The sequence below is a fragment of the Lytechinus variegatus genome, chromosome 2, assembly GCF_018143015.1.
Source record: "Lytechinus variegatus isolate NC3 chromosome 2, Lvar_3.0, whole genome shotgun sequence".
NCBI classification, from domain to species: Eukaryota; Metazoa; Echinodermata; class Echinoidea; order Temnopleuroida; family Toxopneustidae; genus Lytechinus; species Lytechinus variegatus.
Genome location: NC_054741.1, coordinates 58,499,908 through 58,525,579, shown reverse-complemented (window position 1 = coordinate 58,525,579; position 25,672 = coordinate 58,499,908). Strand labels below are relative to the sequence as shown.

Here is a 25,672-nt window from a genome sequence, read left to right as displayed (position 1 = left end):
TACACTGGCGAGAACGCTGTACCAGATGATGATGATTTTTTAATTGAATTGAAGGTTTTATTATCATTTCATCGCAGCCAGTGGCTGAATTGAGAAAGATTTACAAAGTAAAAACATAATATATAAACATAAACAGTGAAATATTTGATGTAAATCATAACCGCAACAACATTGAAAATAAACAAATTTTTTTTTTTGAAAGAAATGTCCAATAACCAATTAATATTCCAGTAAAATTTTGAGACATGATAAACCAATGCGTATGAACTTATATTGAAGTTGAAATTGTTGGTATAAAGAATAGAGTTTTAAGAAATAAATTGCAAAAATTTGAGTATCGTGTAGAAAGTTATGGAAAAATGGCAAAAATAAAGGTTTCACGGAGTGCATAATTGAGTAGCCTGTTTATTCTCGAAAAAGTCTAGTAATTTAACATAATTAGATGAATTCAAACATATATGAAAATAATGCATCAACAATTTAAAAACTTTAAAAACTGAAATGTACATCCAAATTTATGAAAGAAGTTTATATTAAGAAAAATTTAGGCTTGATTGGGATACATGGTGAAGATTCATTATAAACTCGAAATTACCTCAAAATTAAAGCGGATGGATAAAAATTTAGAAATCGGTTGTAGATTTCATTTCCATATCAAAATAAGAGTATTTACATGCAAACTGAAATGAGACTGGATACCAATTAGAATTGAAAGTTGGATTAAAACTCATCCTGAAGAAACTTATGCTTAAGGATAATTTTAGGTCACTTTTCACATTGATGATGTCAGATTTTAAGGATATTGGCTAGTTTTGAGATAATGACACTGTCCGCGAAGTATGGACACATGCGAAGTTTGGACTCACTGCCATACATGTGTCAGGCCACCTTAGCCAGGCCAGTAGCCTCCTAGAGAGTAAAAATCATTCACTAACGTGTGCTTACTGTCCACGGAGCCAGGAATTGCATCCCATTTATGTGCGTGTAGGTGAAAAACTGAAACGATTGCCCCCAAGATTTTTACTTCGAAAAGATCTAGCCTTGAATCATGTAAATGGGATACAACTTCGTTTCCGACATTTCTAAAATATTGATTTAATTTTTAAGCAAGAATTCATCTAAAAAAAAAGAAAAGAAATATATTATGAAAAGATGGGGAAACCTTGCCACGATGTTAACGTCGCCATCTTGTTCTTTGATTTTCGCCAAGCTAAAAGATGCATATCCTCAGTACACGTCTTGCAGCTTGGCGAAAAACAAAGATAATGATAATCCATAATATCGCTAAATCTGAGATCTACGCCACCTCCTTTTTTTCAAACATGGAGTTTGCTTAAAATGTTCAAGTTGCATTATGAACCATCGTTTTGCCAATTTACAGTCTTACTTTTAATCTACACATAATATTTCATTATGATTTTGTATAATTCTGACCTATAGAGTTTGGGAAGATGGGACTAAGAAGCCCTGTAGCCTAGGGCCTAGGCTATGGACCACCAGGTAGCCTGTATGCAGCATTCATTCAGGACAGGGTTACATGTATATCCCTTTCGTGTATTCACTGTAATTATGATTTTGCTCTTAATGATAATAATACATTGTATTTATATAGCGCTTAATACAGGGAGTTTCTAAGCGCTCTTCTCTTTTTCTTCTTGTACGTGTATTCTGTATTCTCCTTGTTCTGAAATACTGAATGTGAAAACATTCAAACACTGAATCCACAATGGACACATTCTCCTGTTTCCACCACCACCACAGAATTTCCTTCTGCCTGTATTCACCATTGGATTCTTCGTGGTCATCATGTGTCTTCCTATTAGCATTGTACCCTACCCACTGGTCTGGTTATACGGTCAGCTGATCTGGATCACGGAACCCTTGATCTTGTTTGTAGAAGCCATCGGGGTGATTCGAATCTCTATGAGGCTCAGCAAAGAGGTAACGGACCACATTGATGATCATGAGCTTCTTGCCAAGGTATGTATGGGTGATGATTTTGTTTGTATTCAGAAGGGGAAACAAACCCAATTTCCTCTTGTGTTCTGAACCATTGTACCAGTGTCAATTACATAGATTTAAAATAACTCGTTTCAGGGGCCACAGTTTTCAAAGTGGGGGGGGGGGGGGCTGACCATGCAAAAAAAACAATCATATGGTCATTTTTACGTTTTTGCACATGGTTTTGGAAGCCCCCCTCCCCCCATTTCTGTGGCCCCTGCCTTTGAATTTGGATTATTGTATTGATAATTCATTATCGGTCCTCATTTAAAAAAAACAATTGGAGAGGGGAGAGTAATTGATGTGCTAATGATAATCTGCCATTTCAGGATTTTGCAATCATTTTATTGGTGGGAAGCCAGTTGTATATTACACAACCCTGGGTTTTTTTATACTTTCAAAATATATAACAAAGAAGTAAATTAAGCCTTGTGCCAAAGCATATTTGTGGATCTGATTGTGTAGAAAAATCTGTCATTGATAATAGATGCTCCAGTGAAGCGTGATCACATACTGATGTAATTCTGATATCAAATTAAAATCAGTAGGCTCGGCAAGGGAGCAGAAGGATGGTGATAAAGAGGGCCCTCCCCAATTCCTAAGATTTTTGTATTTTTCTAGTTACATGCTCTGCATATCGAGGAATAACTTCCTACCAGAGCCCCGTTTAGCTCACCTTTGAAAGCAGCATAATAATATGGTTAAATCATTTCTTGAAAGAAATTATGGTAACTATCACACACAATGGTAACTTGCATGGAATCCTTGATTTTGATTGGCTGTTGATCAGCATTACCATGGTAGTTACCATTGGATGGCAAAGTTACCGTAATGGTAACTTTTATGCCATGAGGCCCCGGAGTAGGCCTAGGATTTGAACCCTCATATCTCTGATTAAGCGATTGAAGTCCAAACCCCTACGCCATTATACATTCATTTTTCCACAGTTAGCCCCAAAGATTTAGGTTTAAATTTGAAATCTGTTTGATGTTGCAGACATTGAAATAATCTTTAAAGGGGTACACGTGGCTGAAAGTAAAATGATTTGAACAGTAAAATCAGGCAGAAACACTGAAAATTTAATCAGAATTTGACAAGTAATATTTACAGCTTTGCAAATTTTTGGTGAAACAGTTCTATGCATGTTTTCATGAATGTGCAATGAGTGAGCTGAGGTCATCTCACTATTTTTATTTTATTTTATCCTTTGCTCAAAGTCTATGATTATTATGGTAACATTTATGTGCAATTATTGACCCAATTTTGCATTCTCTCTTTGATAGTCCATCTTGAAAATATATTGTTCAACTCCAAAAGGATTATTTTTCTCGGATGATTTCTCCACGCAATCCAAATCATACTTCCAATGTGGACAAGATCATGAAATGTTATAATTGATAACCACATTTCTTTGAAACTGATCTTTGTTTACTTGGATGCTTTTCATAAAATGTCCAAACTTTATGTCGATATCTCTTGCAAACTATTTCTAATCAATGTATTTCATACTTAACATCATTTTTGTATCACTAAACAGGGTTTAATCATCACAACAACAGTCATAGCCTATACAGCTTCTTTCATCTTTGCCATTAGTATCTACAGGACAGGGTCGCAGCCAATCACATGGTGAGATTGTCTGTCTTGTTTTGTTTATTTTTCTTTCAGACCCCACTATCCAGGGTTTTGTTTCATAAAGCTGCTAGTAGGTTAAGTATAACTTCATGCAAGACTGGTGACAGTCCTGTTCTTGTGCTAAATGAGATACTCCAAATATTGTGTTTTTAATAATGGAAGCAAAATTATTAACAGGAAACCAAGCCTTGGTCATAAATGTTGTGTTGGAAAGGAGAAAAATACAGAAGAAAGAATTTTCCAAATTTGAAAGAAATCGGACAAGCGATATGAAAGTTATGGCTGCTTTAAAATTGAGATCCCTAAGACTATGTAGATTTCATTTTGGCAACTGGGTGAATAAATTATGACAAGGGACAAGGACAACTTTCCCATAGGCCATGTACTTAATTATTAGGGATTTGCGGTTTTCTCCTAAGTACCAATTCCCCTGGGGCAGTAATCTAAATATAACCCAGGTAGTAAATTGTTTTATGTCCTCATGAAAGAAAATCATAATTTGAAGTATTACTTTTGAAAAAAAAAATACGTTTTAGCCATTTTATGTATTGGAGTACATGGAAGAGTAGCCCTTGCCTTACATCACTATGACATCACATATGTTGCCAATTTGAAGTCTCCATGGGTATAGTGATTAACAATTTTTACAACTTTTAAAAATTCATAACTTTCTTATTGTTTGTCAGATATTGTTCAAACTTTCACCTATCAACTTGTCTGATTTTTCTTTTTTCCTCTAAAAATATGAGATGCTTGATAATCCATTTCCTACTAGAACCAAGTGGTCCCCTATACAAAGCATTTATTTGAGCAAACTGATGTGTGATCGGTTGAAAATGGATTAAAATGAAATGAATGAAAGGGAATTTAAAGAATTCAGTAGTCTACTACAATGATTTTAATCTTGGAAGAGTAGGTCTGAAGTTCTGATGGAAATGAAAGTGGTTTGTAAATGGGTCATGAATCAGGAGTAAAATCATAATGCTCTAATATGAAATGGCCACCATGGGAGCATATCATCAAAGGACTTGTCAGACATTTCATCAAGACAAACAGGGCTTTATCCAACAGTTACTATAGTAACAGTGCTTCTCAGCCAATAAAAATCAAGAAAAATTGTCAGATCTGACAACTCGTCAGACAACAAATATGCATGAAATGCTCCCTTGATGCACCTCCTTTGAATTACCAGTGGGGTGAAAAACCTGAAAACGTTTAATGTAGCCGTCATTTTGGGTGATTTCTAGTTCACTTCTTGTGTTCATGTTGGAATCTAAACTGAAGGGGAAGTTCACTGTGACCTGAAGTTTTGTTTTGTTTTTTACAAAAGTAATAAAACTGACATTATTTGTACCTCAACACCTAGAGAGTTTCTCTGCCTTTTGTTAGTACATCATTGATTCAAAAATTTGATATTTGAGATCTTGAAATTGGTAACACAATGGAAAATAAATTAAATTACTGTTTATACATGCAGAGTGGCATTTTACCAATTTCTTACTTCTCTATCTCTGTTTTATTCATTTTGGTGTGATACTAATTTATAAAATAAAAAATGTATAAGTGGAAGGAAAAAAATGATGTTGCAAATTTTTAACATGAATGCTGATGAAATAAATATTTCTACATTTCATTGTCGCAAATAATTATATCAAAGATACGTTTTAGATAGAATACAGATGAAACGGAGGAACCTTGTAATATTTAATGTTTCACTTTGTCATTTCATTTTCACGCAGCATACTATTGGTCATCATTCTTGTTTCTGTCATCCATCTTGCTATGACGATCAAAGCTGATCACGGTAAGAATAGGAAATTTGTGATTTATGAAGAAAATGATAAAAAATAAATGCTATTGGACTTGGTGTGGTATACGTTGTAGCCTGATTGGGATGGTAGGGTTGACTGCCATTGGCATCATCTGTGAGAAGAAAAAAAAATGTGGAAAGGGGTGTGTTTCTGGGGTAGGCGCAAAATGTGCTGAATGCGAGTAGGGTGTCAAAAAATGCCAAAAATGAGAAAATGCCCCTAAATGATAGCCTTAAACATGAATAAAGTATGTAATTTGCAAATCTGGGACATCTGCACAAAATCCCTGTTTAGAGTGTGCAAATTAGGAACATCTCCAGGGGTGTCTGCAAAAAATTGTGTAAACTTAGTGTCTTAGCGACCTGCCCTTGGATCCTTGTTGAGGGTGTTTTTTTCAGGAGTATTCTTGCAGATGCTGTCTACTCTTCAATATTAGTAGTAGTAGTAATAGTAGTACAGGTAGTGATGTAGTAGTAGTAGTAGTAGAAGTAGTAGTCGTAGTGGTGGTGGTAGTAGTAGTAGTAGTAGTAGTAGTAGTAGTAGTAGTAGTAGTAGTAGTAGTAGTAGTAGTAGTAGGAGTAGTAAAGATAATATTAATAGTAGAAGTGGTGGTATTAATAACTAGTAGTAGTAGTAGTATAAAAGGCACCAATTCATCTAGGTTCCTAGAAAGCTGAAGATAAAATGATATACATGTATGTGATTATCATTTTGTAAGCATTCATCTTTTATGCTATTTGCCATATCATGATATTATAGCTTGTGATAATCAAATGACATGTACACTTTTGATGCAGCTCTGTTGAATGATTTTAAAGTACTTCTTAATTCTTCCTATTTCAGGTATCATATCCAATTGTTCCATTGTCTGCCTGTGCATGATAGGTTCCCTGTGTGCTGGAGTCTATGAATCTAATCTTATTCATAATCCCCTTCCAGAACCAAAGGAGTGGTCTGAGTAAGTCCCTTTTCTCATTTTTCATCACCAGAAAGGCCTTTTCAATGAAAAATATTGTCTCCACAAGAAAGACGTTGAGAATTGTCTTTTCTTCACCAGAAAGACTTTGTGAAGGATCTTTTCTTCACAAGAATGACTTTATGAATTATCTTTTCTTCACAAGAAAGACTTTGTGAAGGATATTTTCTTCACCAGAAAGACTATGTGAATAATCCTTTCTTCACCAGAAAGACTATGTGAAGGATATTTTCTTCACAAGAATGACTTTGTGAATGATCTTTTTTCACAAGAAAGAGTTTTTGAATGATATTTCTTCAAAGAAAGGTCTTGTTAATTATCCTATCGAAGGGGTGGAGTGATTAATTAGTGGTGTCAATTCTAAAAATTCACACGTTTATATAAAATAAAAATATAAAATAATAGTATAATGATAATACTCATAATAATGCTGCACTTCATAAAGTCAATTAAATCAGTATTAAAAAGCACTCTACAACAGTGCAACATAGTTACCCTGACTTTTTTAGTAGAGCAGCTGTTACATGCTCTGCATTTCAAAAAATAAATTTCTGCCAGGCTCTCATTTACCTCTCCTTGGTCACGTATAGCATGTTATCAATAAATTTCTTGCTGAAGAAATTAAACTCTTGGGGTCAGATTTCAGCCCTGACCCATGGATTAAAAGACATGGGGTAGTCAGTATGTACATGCACAACATAATTCACAACAGTCACACACAGTCTACCTTTTATAGCCAACTGATCTTACAAGAACCCCAAATTTCTGCTTGAAATTCATTATTTTGAAATGATCTTATAATTTTTGTGAACAACCTCAAGTTTTAAATATTCCACGCTTTTATTTCATTGGTATAATCATGAATATCCAGATATCATGATATCAATAAGGGAAAAGTAACTTAATTGCATGAGATCAACCAAATTTGATTACAGCATCATTATATAACATTGACTGGCCTTGAGGGGAACATCAACTATATTGCCCCCAAAAGAATCGTATTGGCCCGAGTCTTTAGACAAGGGCAAAATGGTTCTTTTAAGGGCAATATATTTGATGTTCGCCAAAAGAAGAGCCAGTCAATATTTTTATTATCATCCAAATCAGACATCAAGAGCAAAAATCATGAAAATTGAAATATTTCTTTTAAGAATATGGTTGTACTACGTCATGTTTATATCAGGGGCCAGGCTGTGCACTTTACGATAATGACGTATGCGTAATTATAAGATCACATCCCCAGAGATGACGTATACTGTTGCTGTGCGGATCATTACGAACCGTTTCTCTTTCTACGCATTCTCAAATGCCTGGATGTGAGACCAGGGAAAATACAAAGGTATATTTTGCATCGTCTCTGAATGCAAAGTCAATATGCGCATATAGACCGAGCAAAATACAAACAATAAACCTATCCCTTCCCGATATTCAGAAAATCTACGGCCAATCGGTTTCAACTACCAGCTCAGATGTCTGATACATGTAATGAAATATCATATTGGCCACCTAGATGGTGCTCTAACTGCTTAACCAAACCCATCATATTTACTCTACATACTTGGTTAATAGGTAATTGAAAAGTTAATTTAATTTCATTTTGGACCAAGTAACTAACTTCCTTTTGGGGAATTTATATATTTTTAATACACTAATGTATTTTTTGCCCTTACAGTGAATCATTTGACCATCTTTCACTAGTTCAACTTGTATTATCTACTGCAACATCAAGTATGAGTAAGTAAACATACAAACTCATTAGTAATTTATTTCACATTCTAACCTGCCTCACCACTCCCCCCCCCCCACCCATAAATGATTTGCTGCAATATTTTTTATACTTCCTGCATTTGGAGGACAAGTCCACACCAACAAAAAGTTGATTTGAATAAAAAGAGAAAAAATCCAACAAGCATAAAAAGCACTGAAAATTTCATCAAATTCGGATGTAAAATAAAAAAATAAAGACATTTTAAAAGTTTCGCTTAATTGAAAATATAGTTTTGTGCACATCCTGATTGGTATGCAAATGAGGAAACTGATATCATCCACTAACTATTTTGTTTTGTATTTTATTGTATGAAATATGAAATTTTCTAATTTCCTTCTCATTGTCAAGTGAAATAACAATTTATTCCTCCCTGAACATGTGAAATTAGTATTGTTTATAATATGGTTCAGTCAAGTTGGTCCTTATTGTCTAATCTGCAAAATATGAAATATCTATAACTCAAACAATAAAACACAAAAGAAATGACGAGTGATGTACATCATGGACTGTCTCATTTGCATGTCACTGAGTTATGCATATCACTGTTTTGTGAAAAAAAACCAAAAGTTAAAATTGTTATAACTTTCTTATTTTACATCCGATTTTGATGAAATTTTCAGCATTATGCTAGTTTGATTTTTCTCTATTTATTCAAATGAATGTTTCTCTTGGGTGGACTCAACATTTCTGGTCTTCAGGAGTGAGTGTTTGCAAGGCGTGCTGCGGTACTTATGGCGTAAGTGTGGACCTGGTCCTGGGGGAATCAGTGCTCTGGCGGTCTTGTAAAGACTCCATGTCTTTTGGTCCTATTTTTACCCTGCCATATACAATTTAAAAACATTGAAAAAATCTTCTAGCTTTTAGGAAAATTTAACCCAATCCCATTTCTTATGTATCGCATTTACATACCAGTAACATATTTTGATGCTTTCACGTTCAACCATGCTTGTTCTTCCCATTTCTCTGAGTTACTTTGTACCAATTTGCCAAGATAAGGTAAACTTGTGACTGCAGCAATAACCAGCAATGAAAGGAAAAGAGAAAACACATCCAAAAATTTATCAATCCTCTGATAGATGTTAAACAAGAAATTTGTCTTTTATTTTGCGAAGAGCTTCTGTCAATTGCCAATCAGAGATGTATACTCAAAGTTTTTTCAGACAAACTCAAAGAGAAAAAGTGTGCAAGTTTGTGCACCCTTGACCTGTTGGAGTACTTTCAAGTGTTTCTGATGGTCTTGATATAGTTGTTGTAAGCTTTATCCACCTATTTATATTGATGGTTCACTGCAATACATGACAAGGGGGGCTGCTAGTCCGCCCCCAACCCGTGCAGTTAGAATGAAAAAAATTACCCCTCTATTACTGTTTTCAGTAACTCATGATTTTGGGGGTTTGCACCTGGCCCACACTTATATAGTCCACACTACAAGCATACAGTATCTACATTTGAGGCCAGAAATTTACATACACCCAGGAAATTTAAGCAAAAGTTGACACTTGCCAAACACCATAAAATTTACTGTATCTTATGAAATATTTTAGCTATCATGACGAATTTGATATCAAACAAATGAGTATGTAATGCCCCTTCATCACATTGCTTTGTCATCAGGAGCTGAAAAATATTTTGGTGTCATTTTTTCCCCAAGAATCTTTATACCAGTTAGAAATAAAAACTTCACAAAACTTTTCATATTTGTGCTACTTACTTCTTAACACAAACATTTCAGATTACAATTTTTTTGTTCAGTGGTGACATATCCTGATAAAAAATGTAATATAAATCATAGATTTGAATTTATATATTTCTATGAAATAATGTTTGAAAATATAATAACAAACAATAGAATACATTTGGCATGATGGCATGAATATTCATTTTTTCCTTCAAAGAAAATTTCACCTGAAATATACTTTTATCCCAACGGCATCCCAATCATGTGAAAGAGCTTAATATGTTCTTTTATTTGATACCAAAATTCGTCATGTTAGTATTTATATTTCTGAAGATAAAGTGAATTTTATGATGATTGGCAAGCAAACAAATTTCACTGAATTCCATGGGTGTATGTAAACTTTTGGCCTTAACTGTACATAGCAGAGTCGCGCTTGAGGCGCTTCTTTTACGATCACCCATTTAAGTACTCTGGCAGGTAAAGGATGGCGCTGATCTGGTGCTGAAAAAACAGCACCTAAATAGCCCGTACCTGACGTGGGCTATTTTAGCCTGTGCTATTGTTAAACTCAAAATTTTTACGACTTAGCCCAGAGCTGGTCCGGACCAGCAAGTTACTGAAAGCGGTATAAGAGGCTTATAAGATTTACATGTAGACAGTGGTCAAGCAGTAATGGATTGGTTTTATGTATCTCTTCTCAGGTCATGTAACCAAGGCAACTCGTTTCCTCTACAAGCTGGTCAGTCCTGTTCTAATCTCCCTAATCGTGGTTCGTACGGTCAGCATACAGCAGGTTATGGGTCATCTGCTTACAAGATTTTATCAGGTAAGAAGATCAAACATTTCATTGAAGATTTGGAAATTGCTCTAATGTTTCTTCTTTAAAGCAGGGGCAAGCATGGCAGGGAGTGCAGGTGGTGTTAGTGTTTTATGATCATCATCATCGTCTTCACCATCTACTTTTCCTCAAGATCACCATTATCATCATCATTATCATCATCATTATCATCATCATAGTCCTACTCCTTACCATCAGCATCATTACTGTCTTTATCATCATTACTGTCATCACTGCCATCATCCTCTTCATCATCATCTTCATCCTCATCATCATCATATCATCACCACCATCATCATCATTATCATAATCAGCATTTTCATCATCATCACCACCATCATCATCATCAATGTCATCCTTGTTCTCCTCCTCATCATGGTCATTGTTTAGAGTAGGTTTGTCCCACATTGTTACAAAAGACATATTATTTCTCCATAGGGGAATCCAACCTGGCTAATAAAATGATGTTTGTGAAAGGAGGAAAAAACAGAATATTGTACTTAAAAGGATGCTCCGGGCTGGGAATATTTATATCTAGATAAAAAGAGTAAAATTCACTGAGCAAAATGCTGAAAATTTCATCAAAATCTGATAACAAATAGCAAAGGTATTGAATTTTAAATTTAGCAATATATTGTGAAAACAGTTACATGCATGAATATATCATGAATATTCATTAGATGGGCTGATGTCACATCCCCACTTTCCTTTCTCTTAAATGTTACTACAAGAAATCATATTTGTTTCATTTTTCATACATGTGTGAATGATATTTGTCTCCCTTGTAATGTAATAAGTTGCAGCAATGAATATCTTATGCACTTAATCAGTTGTTATTCTTGTATAATAAGTTGCAGCAATGAATATCTTATGCGCTTAATCAGTTGTTATTCCAATATTTTTGGTTCTCAAAGAAAAAAAAAAAAAATAAACCTAATTTCATATACTAAAATACACAAGATTAAATGGGGATATGACATCATCAGTTTGCTCATTGAATATTCATGAAGACATGCCTACAACTGTTTCTCCAGAATAATACAGATCTTTAAAATGCCTTAACTTCGCTATATGTCATCAGATTTTAATGAAATTTTCAGCATTGTGCTCTGTGAATTTTACTTTATTTATTTACATATAAATACTTTCAGCCTGGAGCATCCCTTTAATGTTTTATAGATAACATATTTTTGCATGTCCCTCATATAGTAAGAATATCATGTATACAAGTTTTACCCAACATCACATGGCATTACCTATATTTTTGGATTCAAAATGGTTGATATCAATTTTTTTTTGTATCTTAATGGTGCATCTCTGCTGGTCTCATTCTCCAATCAGGTATTCTTCCAATAAAATAGAAATATTAAGCCCTCTGGAGTCAAGTATGTTTAACCTCATGCCTTCACACGCAAGTCTACTCCATAGGGGTCACACAGGCCTAATTACAACTGGCAGGCAAAAAATGTTCATTCGACCCAACCCATTCTCAATTTTTTAATTTGATATTGCTGATTGAAAAAATGAATGAATATGATTGACAATCTAACACTGATTCTAGGGAGGGTACCTACTGAACTTTTTTTTCCAAATTTATTTGAAAGATTTATCACCACTATGGAACTAAATTTTTATGGCGGAAGAATTAGGGCCATTTTACTCTCTCATGTGATGAATTTGATCCCGTCAGGTGTAGTCTTCATAAATGCTGATTTATTTTTAAAATGAGCCGGTCGAGGTACCCTTTTCTGGTCAGATATGGAATGTCAGACATTCATCCTATCTACCGGTAGTAAACATTCAACCTTCGAATTTCCTTCTTATTTTTAATGAATTCTTTTTAGGTGCCACTTTAACACATGAGTCTATGGGGATTGAATTAGGCCTGTGATACCTATAGGAGAGGGATTGGAGGGAACTTTAGATCTACTTTTTACACTGAAATAAATTCAAGATGTAAAAGTGAATCACATATTGCTTTATAATCTTGGCCTACTTGGTCTAGAAGTTGTGTTTACTCTGCCAAGTACACTCAGGTTGATCACAAGCATTTCTGGAAGTAAAAGACTGCCATCTTGTGTTGGAAAATATGCATGTTTAGTGTGTATGGGTGGTTACCAGATTTATTGAATATACAAACTTACAGATCTCACAAGTTGTACTCAGTAAATCTCAGTTGTAATGTTTCAAAGGGGAGATCCCTTAAAATTGATCCATTCTTTAAAGTTTAAAGAATTCTGCTGTGTAGGTATCTCAACATTTTTAGCCACTCAAGAATCACAAAATTCATTCTAACCAAACTCAACAAATTTCTATCAAGCTTTAATATGAAGGCTTATTAAGTATTATGTGTTGGTGCTCTTGGTGGGCAACAAATAATTTCTCAGTAACCAGACAATATGAACATTGAATTACTTCATTAGACAAGTCTTTTGTTTTTTCCAAGCTATTAATGATCATACATTACATGTCCAGTATGGGGATTTTAAGCATAGTCTTTTTTCAAATGGTTTTCATTGTTTTACATTTTTGTTTGCATACATGTATGTCCATAGGTAAAAATAATATATATATTAATGTTATGATAATAATTAGCTTTGATTTCCAAGACTTTCTCTTGAAATTATAGCTCACTTCTAGTTCTGCCTTACTATTACCTACCTAATGATGCAACTATACACTACATACCATTACTACTCACACAAGGCAAATTTGTGCAGACTTATGCAAACACAATTCTATGATCAAACACTTGCTATGCCTTTCTTATTTGTATTTGACCTATCGATTGTGAGAATTATGGAACTGTCTTGCCATGAGTGTATTATCGTGGAAATAAACGAATTTTTATTTAGCTGAATTCATTGTGATATACACTGTATCTAATTGATACCTGCAATAAGTGAATAAATCCAGTCGTGTGCCATGTCAAAATCCTCAAAGTAGTATATGAATTGTTGAATAAGTTGAAGGGGAAGAAGGAGGAGGAAGAAGGAAGAAAGGGAGAAGAAGGAAGAAGTGCAAAAGAAGGAGCAGGAAAAGGAGGAGGAAGAAGGAAGAAAGGAAGAAGAAGGAAGAAGTGCAAAAGAAGGAGCAGGAAAAGGAGGAGGAAGAAGGAAGAAGTGCAAAAGAAGGAGCAGGAAAAGGAGGAGGAAGAAAGGGAGAAAGGAAGAAGAAGGAAGAAGTGCAAAAGAAGGAGCAGGAAAAGGAGGAGGAAGAAGTGCAAAGGAAGGGGCAGGAAAAGGAGGGGGGGGGGGGGGAATGTTGTAAAAGCTAAGATCAGGAGGAAGAGTAGGAGGAAGATATAAAGGGAGAGAAGAAACCAAAATTAAGAAAGATGAGTAGAAAAGGAACAAAATTCATTTCAAAGAACAGCTCAAATTGTAATCTTTTACAATGAATCTCTCAATTGCCAATGAAACAGTGTTGGATTGTTCAGTTTACAAGTGGACGTTAATGCCAATGTTTCTATGGGATGGGGGCGAGGGGTGTAGTAATTCCAACAGTAATTTATCTCCTTTCTCACAGTGTGAGGGGGGGGGGGGGCTTGGAGAACTTGTAGGATATATATATATATATATATATATATATATATATATATATGTATATATATATATATATATATATATATATATGTATATATATATATATAAAACTTTCATCCTATATTCAATTTGTTTTTAGTCCATCGATAGGAAATGTTTTATGAAGTTTCTTTGTTCCTATAAGCAGTAATTCTTGTATGCATTCTTCAAACCATTGATCATTTTCAAGATAAGATATAACATTGTAATCTTACCTAATAAAATTTTAATCCTTGACACTCTTTAATTAAATTTCGAATCTTGAAATGATTTATTATAAAGAAAAACATAGAAGCAAAGCAGAAAACCATAAATCATGTGAGTCATTAATTTCAGACAAGCAAAATTTTTATGGAGTCTCAAGTTTCGTATTATAAAAGATGTCTTGCTTGTAATGCTCATCTCAAGTTTTGTATATATCTTGTATCAGTGATAATTATGGACCTAAAGTGGTGCAGTAAAACCTTGTTCAGACATGATACAACACAATTTAGCTACATACATGTATATCAGTGTGTTCATATATGGAGAGACAAAATACACCAATTATAAATGTTATTGAAAAGTAGCTAATGCAAACAAACTTGTGATCATATTGAAACAGATCCAGGTGGGGGCCCAAGGGTTTGGCCCCCCTGTTCCCCTATTACCAGCACAAAGAAAAGAAGAAAAAAATGAAAAAGGGAAAGAAAAAAGAAGGGAAGAGAAAAGGAAAGAGAGAGAAAAAAGGGAGGGATATTGATAAAAGTGTATGAAATAAGGGAAGGCAAGGAAATAAATAGTAGACAAACTTTCAGGTCATTATATAAAGATAAAAATTTTGCTTCGGTTTAATAATCTAACAGAACATGGGGCATGAAATGTCGTGTTTTTAAGTCAATGTGCAGAAATTCTTCTGTTCGTCATTATATTGTGTTTTAGCAAGAGATACATCCTGTTCATTGTTACAAAAAAAATTGATGTCTGTAAAAAAAAAGAATTATTCAGCTCATGCTCACATTATATGATTAGTGGGATTTAGGCTTATCATCTTAATGAATTTTATGTTGCCCAGTGGAATAGTCTTCTGACTTTGAAACAGAGGGTCGTGGCCATGGATTTGAATTCCAGCCACAGCGTAATTTCCTTAGGCAAGAAATTCATCTACACTGTGCTGCACTCAACCTAGATGAGGTGAATTGGTATCTGGCAGGAATTTATTCCTTGAAATACCTCCACACTGTAAAAGCTGCGGAGTTAGAGCCGGGGTAATAACATCCAATTCCTTTGGTAAATCCCTTTTTTAGGTCAGTATATGAAATATTTTCAGCTCAAATTAGTTACATGTCTTGTTCAGGTTTACAAACAGTGCTTAGAATGACCAACTTTTAGGTCAAAATGTCACAAAATTTTCAGCTCATGCTCACACAAAATGTTTATTTAGGTGCTTAGAATGTCTAAAGTTTTGTCGGAATATTAAGAATTTTCAGCTTGTGCTTCTTGCTCGCATCAATTGTCACTGGAGCAATTCGAGCAAATGTCATATAACCGTTGTAAGGACTACCCCCTCAAAGAACAACAAAAAAATCAGCTTTTAACAGCCGATCAGGAAAATATGTATGAAAATATTTTTTCTACCCCCCCCCTGGTGAAAGCTGGATTCGTGCCTGGCGACATCCTAAAGATTTCATTGTAATGTCAACAATGATTGCATTGTTACATCATATTGAATGAAGTCACAAGTTTGTCTGTAAAACTCTGAAAGATTATTTTGTATTACTTTGTTTTGATTTGCGCTATGTTTTTGAAGAATTTTCTTGGTACACTGATGTTTTGTACTGTTTGCAGCCTTGCAACAAAAGATGCTTCAAGGCTTGTCTCGCACCATATTTTTTATACCTCATGTTAGCTTCATGCTCATATTTCCAATTGAATTTGTATACAGGGATGTTTTAGAGCTTTTTTTTTAAAGCCATATCTAAACGAGCGTTAATGATATATAATAACCTGTTTCTTAATGATAATATTAGAACCAGTTTCGTAATGATGATATAAAAACCTGTTTCTTAATGATTTATAACAACCTGCTTCTTGATTAATGTGAGCCCTTGATGGAAGCATTCAAGGCACCTGCGGACAGCAACCAAAACAAAAGAGATTTTGAAGATATTAGGATCTGGTCTAGTTGTGATGAGATTATGACCAATTATTTCCTATAGAGTAAAGAACAAGAGCATTCTGGTTTCACTCTCAAGGCAATTATAATTTATATGTTATGATTATGATATAATATTCATGATTATGTTTTTGATGCTCACAATTTTCAAGTGGGAATGCATGAATGCGATGAGATTTACTTCCTAGTTTGACTTTATACTCACATAATGATATAAACTCCCTAACCCCCCAAAATAATAAATAAATGATAAATAAATAAATAAACAAATGAATAAGTAACAACATGCTTGAAATAAATTGATGAAACAAGATAAACACGATGACGATAAAAGTGATAATAGCAACTACAAGTATTGCTGTATTTTACCATTCGGCCATAAGATATGGCTTCCTATGTGGTTTCTAAACACTGTAATGGAACAAGTCCTTATTTATGTTTATTCCAAATACCTGCTGAACCTTGCCCTGTTTGGTTCTGATTTATATTACTCATAGAGAACTCTTTAATCCCATTCCTTTTTGTTTGACTTTACACAAGGATGTCTAACTTTGTGCTTATGTGTGAAAAGGCACTCACATGGTTCCTAGTCTTCAGCAAGGCTTGTTCGTTTGTATTTGCTTCATGGAAGAAGTGGATAATTCAACTTCAGGATGTAGGAGAATAATATATGGCCAGATTGAACTTGTGATGAATGCATGCGTCAAAATGTTAGGGAATTCAAAACATCACCTCCCCCCCCCAAAAAAAATAATAATAATGAAATAAAATAGAATAAATCATCTAAGAGGGAGAATTAGTGATATGTTTTACTTTGACTTGGAGAATGGTAATGGTTCTTGTTTTCTAGTCTTTTAAAGATTAACGGTGTGAGTGATGTGGCTATTGATGACTTAAGTAATAATAATGATAATGAATTACATTTTGTAGGGCATAATACATAAGGTCTCTATGCGCTTCACATAATTTTATACAAGAATTAAATATCTCAACTTATACAATTAAGAAATACAATTAATCAGTTGTTAAACAGGTACGTTTTAAGTGCAGTCTTAAAGGTTTGGATGGTGGGTGCAGTGCGGATGACAAGCGGGAGAGAGTTCCAGAGGGTTGCAGCATTGAAGGTGAAGGAGCTATGGTATAAGATATACATATTATTGTACTGAATGTAATACTTATGAACACATGAAGGTTCTATTGTTTTGGTCTATTCTCTTTTTAACCATGCTGCAAACTTTGCCTTACATTCATGATATTGATAACTACCCTTTTGCCATCTACACTGATTGAATAACTCTTAAAATTACAAATTTACCAATCAGCACCGAAGAATAGAGCTGTAATTTCTAACGCAAGTTAAAAGTTGAGATCGCTTGTCTATAATCTTCTTCGATTCTGGCATTGAAAACCTGGGATGAAGACTAAACATCGGTGTCTCATCAAAGGTTTAAAGAAATTGATGGTTGATAAACAAAGAGAACGAAATTGATGTTTCCTCTTCAGCTGAATGAACATAAGCAACCCCTTGTTGTGATTCTGGGCTTAGTCCTAAGATAGATATTTGGTCATAAAGTCAACCAGAGATGAAAGATACAGGTTGATGAATCACTGGTTGGGAGAGACAATTATTGATTTAAGAAAACACATCAAACCCCAGACTTAGGTTGGGTTTGTTTGGACTGTAAAGTCTAAACTTCAAGCCTTCCTTGCCACCCCCCCCCCCTTCCAGCCAAGTTTAAGTGTAATGTACGGTAATTGTAAGGCAGCCATACTATGGTAGCTTCAATGATGGTGAACACATACCCGAATGCAAAACGTAGAAATGCAAAAGTAACAATAAAATGGTAGGTCATACTGGAATGAAACGTGAGCTGAAACCATGCCCACCTGAACATTCAATTAAAAAACTTTGTCTGCTACTTTTAATAGTAAATTGTCTGTGTTTTACAAATTGGTTTTCAAACAGTTTTCCATTTTGAATTCTAATTGTTTTTTTTTCTCTCTGCTGCCCAAGTCATTGTTGATGGCATTAGCATAGTTCTTTGAGAAGGACAGGAATCTTAACAACGCCCGATACGCACTAAATTAAGCCTAATTTATACAGTACAGGAAATCTGCATAAACCATGGATTCAATCATGGGTTTTCAAAACCACCTTTGTAAAATTTTAGCCTCTGTGAAAGGATATTTCTTTATCTGTAATGTTACATTATTAAAATTTGTATTCCTAGTTTCATAAGTGAAGGTTATTTCAAATAACAGTCAACCGTTAATTCAGTACCCATCTGTGTGATTTCACACTCAGCTATACCTGTACAATAAAATTTAATGTACTTCATTCAGCTAGGATATGTTGAATATTTTGTCCTTATTGATGCTGATCTTTTTAGCTTTAAACGCTGATCAAATTTGGATTAGTAATTAAGTGTGACCAGAGGTGTGCACATGATAAACAGTTATTGACACATTCCATTCCAACAATATTGCATCAAAAGATTATGATGTTTACTTTCTGATTATAGCTTGTGTCAATTTCCTTATTTTCGAGGCCCTCTTCACATTCGACATGATAACGAATCGGTTTGGTATTGCCTCTGGGACTGTTTTATCTACTCCCTGTGTCAGCCCATCCCACATGGTCTAATCTGTGTTCATCTACAACCAGTCTGTCATTTAAATGTAGTAATTTGGTCGAATTGCTATTTAGCCCATTTTATACATGTATCATCCTATCTCAATTTTCAGTCAGGCTCTATCAATGTTGTGTAATATCCACATGGTCTAATACATGGTCTTAGGGTGTGTTCAATGTCGATTTCCAAATTTAAACCACAACGTCAATCATGATTGAAAATGTGATTACAAATTATGGATGTAAATTGGTACTAACAGTTTGGATACAGAGGGGCAAATAAGTTGTGTATAACTTTATGCCTACTTCCCAGGTAAAGAGAAACAAAGGATGTATGTGTTCAGTGTCCTCTATTCCTGGTTGTGAAATAAAGGTGTTTCAAATCGTGTTTCAGAGGAAACTTTAAACGTAAAAAAATATGCGTTTGTAAACACAATCATCTGAAATTTGATGACCTTCAGCATCGCGAGTGCAACACTGAATACAATCGAGTTTTGAAACATCTTTAAATTTGCTCTCGCAGTGGAAGCCTACACAAGCAGGTGCCAGAATTGACCTTTCTTGTGATGGGTCAAACTGCGCACTGAAGCTGCGTTAATGAAAGCGGGAAATTCAAACACGATCGATAAATAATCACATTTACGTTTTCGACACTGAACAGTGCAACGCTGATCATGTTTGCGTCTGCGTTTTGTAATTGGGTTTTCAATCATGAATGTTGTTGCTGTTTAAGTTTAAAAATCAACATTGAACACACCCTTTATAGTCTATTTACTAAGATTAACTGTTAAAAAACAAATTTGTATTTGAATTTGTCTGAGGATTAGACTGAAGTCTGTAGTTAAACGAAGTGAATTTAATCATAAAAATACCCTAAAAATTATGGATATCATCTGAAAATACTTGAGCATAGATTTTCTTGATTTGTTGATTTTGCAGGACTCAGCAGGAGCATAGCTCTCAAAAAGACCAAGTGAATATAATTTTTTTTAACCCTTAAAAATGAAGGATATCATCTAAATATACTTGTTTTTCTTTTTTTTACATTGTTCTTTTGACCTGATGTTGCCATCATGAACTGATTAAAAGTGGCCCATGACTGCCACATAATAATCTATAATTGAATAATATGACGAAAGTAATTAGATACTTGGGCATAGGTTTCCTTGATTTGTCGATTTTCAGAGCAATTGATTTTGAACATGTACACAACGTAACCCCGATGCGCCATAAACCACCCAGAAACATCTCTTTTTTTGTATTAGATATATTTTCTCCTATTAATGAATTTCTTCATGTTTTCTTTGTACATGTTACCCCCTAAACAATAATATTGAAACCCCTTCATAAAGTACTTTTACAATATGAATCCTACATGTAGGTCACACAAAATCCAAACTGTTATTGGGAGGGGTACATACACGGTTTGATAAAAATATACTTAAAAACATATTTTTATATATTTTGAGAGCTTTTAACCCAAGAAACCATGCCCTTCTTTTTCTGATTTTGGTATATTGACTCTCGAAATACATCAAGCATACATCGTATCAATTCAAACTCGCAAAATGTACCCTTTGTATGTGTGTCTTAGCCCCCCCCCCCCCCCCCCTCCTGGCTCCCCTCCCTTTCAGAATAAAACTAAGAAGAATCTTTGCAATGTGTATGGAGGCAAATTCATTCTGTGCGTCCTTTTTTAAAATTCACAGGGAAGCAGAATTACATATAGCTGTTCTTATTAATGATAATAATAGGCATTTATATAGCGCCATCTATCTAGAAATATTCGATTCCGAGGCGCGTTGGTATTATTATCATTACCCTGGCTTTAGTTCGAGCTGCCTTTCAGCGCTCATGCATTCAAGGAATTAATCCTGCGGGGTACCCATTCACCTCACCTGGGTCGAGTGCAGCACAATGTGGATAAATTTCTTGCTGAAGGGAAATTACGCCATGGCTGGGATTCGAACCCACGACCCTCTGTTTCAAAGTCAGAAGACTTATCCACTGGGCCACAACGCTCCACACAAATCTCTGAGAAGTGCATTATATTTAAATGTGAATAGGGCTTAAGTTAATGGATCTATTTTTCTGTCCTTCACATAAAGGTTAGGTATCAATTGAAATGGCCTGCACTTTAGAGAGTATGACTCAAGGATATATTTATATTTTTGATGGCTGCATTAAGGGACAATCCATGGCTTCAATAGTTTTGATATTTCTATATTGGCTGCGAATAAATTAATCTTTATTTTCTACTTGAACATGCGTTATTTGGGATGATTAGACAAGGTTGCACTATTGTGTTGTCCTGTGTGCATTTGTCTTCTCTGGAAACGGAATCATTTGTGATCATTATCAAGTTGACTGTGGTTGTAACATATGACCTCCCACTTTTTTATTTAACCCCCCCCCAAAAAAAAAAAAATTAAAATAAATGAATAAAAAGAAAATAATAGTAATGAATAAATAAGATATATAAATAAATAAATTAGAAAGGGGGACAAAACAAACCTCTAGAGACTCATTGTCTGGAATGTATGAAAGAATAGTTTACCCCCAATCAATAATAATCTTGAGGTGTTACGTACAGCATCAAAAAATTGGAACACCTGGATTTTTTTCAACTTTACTTTTGATTCTGTTATCTATTTCTTTTATATGGAACATAACTGATACTCAAAATAGCACTGAATAAAAACATACTCAAAATGTTTGTCTTGCACTTATTATCAGCTATTGTAAAATAAATTGATGCTCTCATGTATTCCCTTTAAAACATCGTGTGGTTGGTAAAGTGTGGTTAATATCCATGTAATTATAAATCTGTCATACATGCCACAAACCCAAGTGACTTTTGTTTTTACATTTATGATGGTGGTGGTGGTGGTGATGATGATGATGATGATGATAATGATAGTCATTATTATCATCATAATGATATTGATGAAAAAGTAATTTTAATGAATTATTTCCAAGTTCGATATTAATCATCTCGCTTTCCTCCCTTCAGTACATGCTGGATGACGAAGAGAATGAGATGGAAGAAGAGTCCTACCTAGAGGAGGTCATCGAGGAACCAACCTGTCTTCCAAACGTACCGACGTGTTTAGAACCCTCCGCCCTCCCTACCAAACTCTCCCTCATCTTTGTCTACACTCAGCTTGTCTTCCGAACCATGTCCCTGTCCGGAGGGCATCGCCCATACCGGTCCCTGGTCCCCGCTGGCTTTCGGGAGGTGATGTTGTCTGGAGTGTGGAATCAAGTAGGAGTCTTCAGGATGTTGCAGATCTGTACCTTAGGGCTGGTCTACCCCTTGAGGTTACATAGAGAAGGGGAGGAAGATGATGCCTGGTAGAATCTTGGCGCTTCACCATCGGTACCGAGGGTTGGTCTGATCCTTTTGGTTGTGTAGATATCGGGAGAAAGATAGTGATTGGTAAATTTCTGGTCCTTTTTCGAGATCTGTACCCTGTGGTCAGTCTACCCCTTGAGGTTACATAGAAAGAGAGAAGGAGATGGTGATTAGTGAAATCTTGATCTTGATTGGTAAATGCTGGTCCTTTTCGAGAGATCGGTTCCCGTGTGGTCGGTCTACCCCTTGAGGTTACATAGAAAGATGGAAGGAGATGATGATTAGTGAAATCTTAATCTTTCCATGATCTGTAACTTGGTTTAGTCTACCCCTTTGAGGTGACATAAAGAGAGGAAAAAGATGATGATTTGTAGAATCTGGACACTTTCATGATCTGTACCCTAGGATTGGTCTGCCCCTTTAGGTTGTATAGAGAGGGGGAGGAAGATGATGTTTTGTAGAATCTGCAGCCTTTCACGATCTGTACCCTTGGGTTGGTCACCCCCTTGAGGTTACATAGAAAGGGGAAGAAGATGATAATTGAGAGATACTGGACCTTCTCACACAGAAGTAAAGCTGGTCCTTGCTGGCTTGAACATGATGTAAATGGACAAATCTGTAAGTCAAGACCTAGAAAAAAAGAGACAATGTTGAACTTGTACCTAGACTTAAGGACTCAGGGTGGTCATGGTGAAATAGGCTGTATGCAGAAATGAAGGGAATAATCTTGTACAGTGACAAAAGTGAGCCATGTTTGCTTGAGCTTGGTATAAATGGAAGGTACTAGGCCCCGGGCAAGGGGGGGATGGGATACTCAAATTATTTTTTGATTTGTGCCTCTCAAAACTCTGAAATGGGGGTCTAAGGAACTGACTAAAAGGGTAAAGTATGGGTTCTTTGGAACTAAATATATACTGCTTGGTGTGAAAAACAGGGTCTACGGAACAGTATCGCGGCACTGTAGGAATAGCGCTGTTCTTGCGCTAGCCATGCATAAAGCGACTATCAGTTATAATGTAGGGAGTTGCGAAAGGGTTTGAAACTGAGATGTCTCATAACGGGGTCTTGCGAGCGGGGCTGAGCAGCTTCTGAACTGAAATTTTGCCATTCTGAGTTTCTAGAGAACTGAAAATTACGTCAGAAAAGGGGGGTCATCAAAGCGGCACATCCCCGTTCAACCAATATATGTGAGTACCCCCCCCGGGGGGTACAAGCCTGGGGAGCGTTTCATGAAAGGACTTGTCGGACGTTTTATCCGACAAGTCCCATTTTATCCGACAGTTACCATAGTAACAGTGCCTCACAGCCAATCAGAGTCAGAGAAAGATGTCAGACCTGACAACTTGTCGGACAAAAATGTTGATGAAACACTCCCCAGGCCACAGAAAACAAAACAGACCAGAAAAAGGAGAAGAAAAATCTGTTATGTTACAACCCCTTGTTACACATAAGCAACATCAATACTGTCTCACCCCAGAAGAAAGGAGGAGAAAGTCACTGTGATATCTGTAATTTCATAAGTTTCCACGTTAGATGAAGCCTACAATTCATGGGCGGAAATCCCAGGGGAGACGTGTCCCCCCTACCCAAAATAGTAGGGGGGACACAATATCGAATGCCCCCCTACTATTTTCGGTCTTTTACACGCTGTCTCAGCTCGTGATGCAGACTTGGCTCGCAAGGCAAAACACAAATCAATGGATTCTATCTGTGCTTATTTTATGCTATGTGCATTGTTGTCACAATAAGTGAACAGGTGAGCAATCAGTTAATTGCTGGTGCAGACTCGGCTTCGTGTTTACACAGAGAAAAATTGTTGTGTTTGCACCAGCTCGCGGTTCTGATCCTACTATTCGATTCTGCATTGACTCTTAGTTCTGCTCCGCGAGCCAATGGAGCGTGTAAACACGGTATATATGTGGAACCATAGGTTTCAGAAGTGCATGATTTATGCCTGCAGTTATTATTATCAAGCCAGAATATAAGGATGAGACAAGAGAAAAACCTTGAGCAAGATATTTTGACATTTACACTGTCTTTCATTTTCTTAGTTGAAGTAAAGTGGATATGGCATCACTAGATGACATTCAGGCTAAATCTTGGGGTTCTTGTGTCAGTACATACAAGTAAGTTGGAATATGGTATAGCATGACTTCACATAGACAAAGAAAATTGAAAAGAAAATATATGATGGGAAAAAAATGTTTCATTTCTGATCAATTTTCAAATCAGTATTTGATGCTCAGATTTGATTGCTTTAGTAAATTGCTTTTGTAAATGAATGATTGAAATATGAATAGAAGCTCAATATGAGAAAAGAGGACAATGATTTTGTTTAATTTTTATTCAATGTTGGACAAAAAAGTTGAATGTTCATTTATCGTTTTGCAAAAATAACTTATTTATACACTTTTAAATTATTTCTACTCTTGCGAACTGTATTCGTTACCAACAAAATTATCATTTGTAGAAGCCCTTACTCAGAAATTATAATTTGAGATCTCCTTTTCTTTAAGAAATACCATTCAAGGAAATATGAATAAAAGAAAGGGAGTTAGAGGTTGAGGGCAAGTGATAAAGTGTGATCTACTATATATGATGGATTTAATCTTACATCACAAGTGCCTCTGATTACTTTGTCAACCGAAATTTGAAAGATTTTCCAAGAAACTTTGCAATGTTTATTTGTGTCACTTCTTTTTGTGTTTTGTTGAATGGAATATGATGACTTTAGTCATTTGCAGCTGAATTTTATAGAATAAATTACAAAATAATTAGTCCTTGTGTAATTTGTATATTATCTGTTTTTCATGTAGAGTTCTGTGTTCATGTTTTGGAAAGTTTTAAATTGTTACAGTGGGCCCATAAGTGAGAGAGAGAACAAAATGGAGTGGAAAAATGTTTGTATGGTTCAATGAATAATGTTACAAATCATAACGTACATTCAGATGGATGAAGCAATCAATGGTAGAGAGAGTGAGTGAGTGAATAAATTGATAAATAAATGGATAGATAAATGAATGAATGACAATTGAATAATGATTTATAGAGTTAATGAATGGAGGAATCAAATCAAGAGACAAACAAATAAATGAATTCTGAATGCTTGTAGAAAAAATCCATATGAAAATACCCATAAGATAAACTCACTAATGCAATCAAAGATTGTTTCAAATGCGTTCATAAGAAAATGTGGATGTAAAAAAGAACCGCATAATAACCACTTTCCAAGCATATCT

The 25,672-nt window shown here is 35.2% G+C and overlaps 1 protein-coding gene across 1 annotated transcript in view; it reads left to right on the top strand.

Annotated features, from left to right (window-relative positions):
* LOC121408476 overlaps positions 1-25,210 on the top strand; it is a 28,466-nt gene extending 3,256 nt beyond the window's left edge. The window contains exons 2-8 of the mRNA XM_041599956.1: positions 1,762-1,980; positions 3,539-3,630; positions 5,376-5,440; positions 6,291-6,405; positions 8,096-8,157; positions 10,571-10,695; positions 22,092-25,210. Of these exons, the coding sequence (XP_041455890.1) occupies positions 1,762-1,980; positions 3,539-3,630; positions 5,376-5,440; positions 6,291-6,405; positions 8,096-8,157; positions 10,571-10,695; positions 22,092-22,436 (1,023 nt within the window). The 3' untranslated portion in view covers positions 22,437-25,210. The remainder of the gene's footprint in view (positions 1-1,761; positions 1,981-3,538; positions 3,631-5,375; positions 5,441-6,290; positions 6,406-8,095; positions 8,158-10,570; positions 10,696-22,091) is intronic.
* The last annotated feature ends 462 nt before the right edge of the window (positions 25,211-25,672 follow it).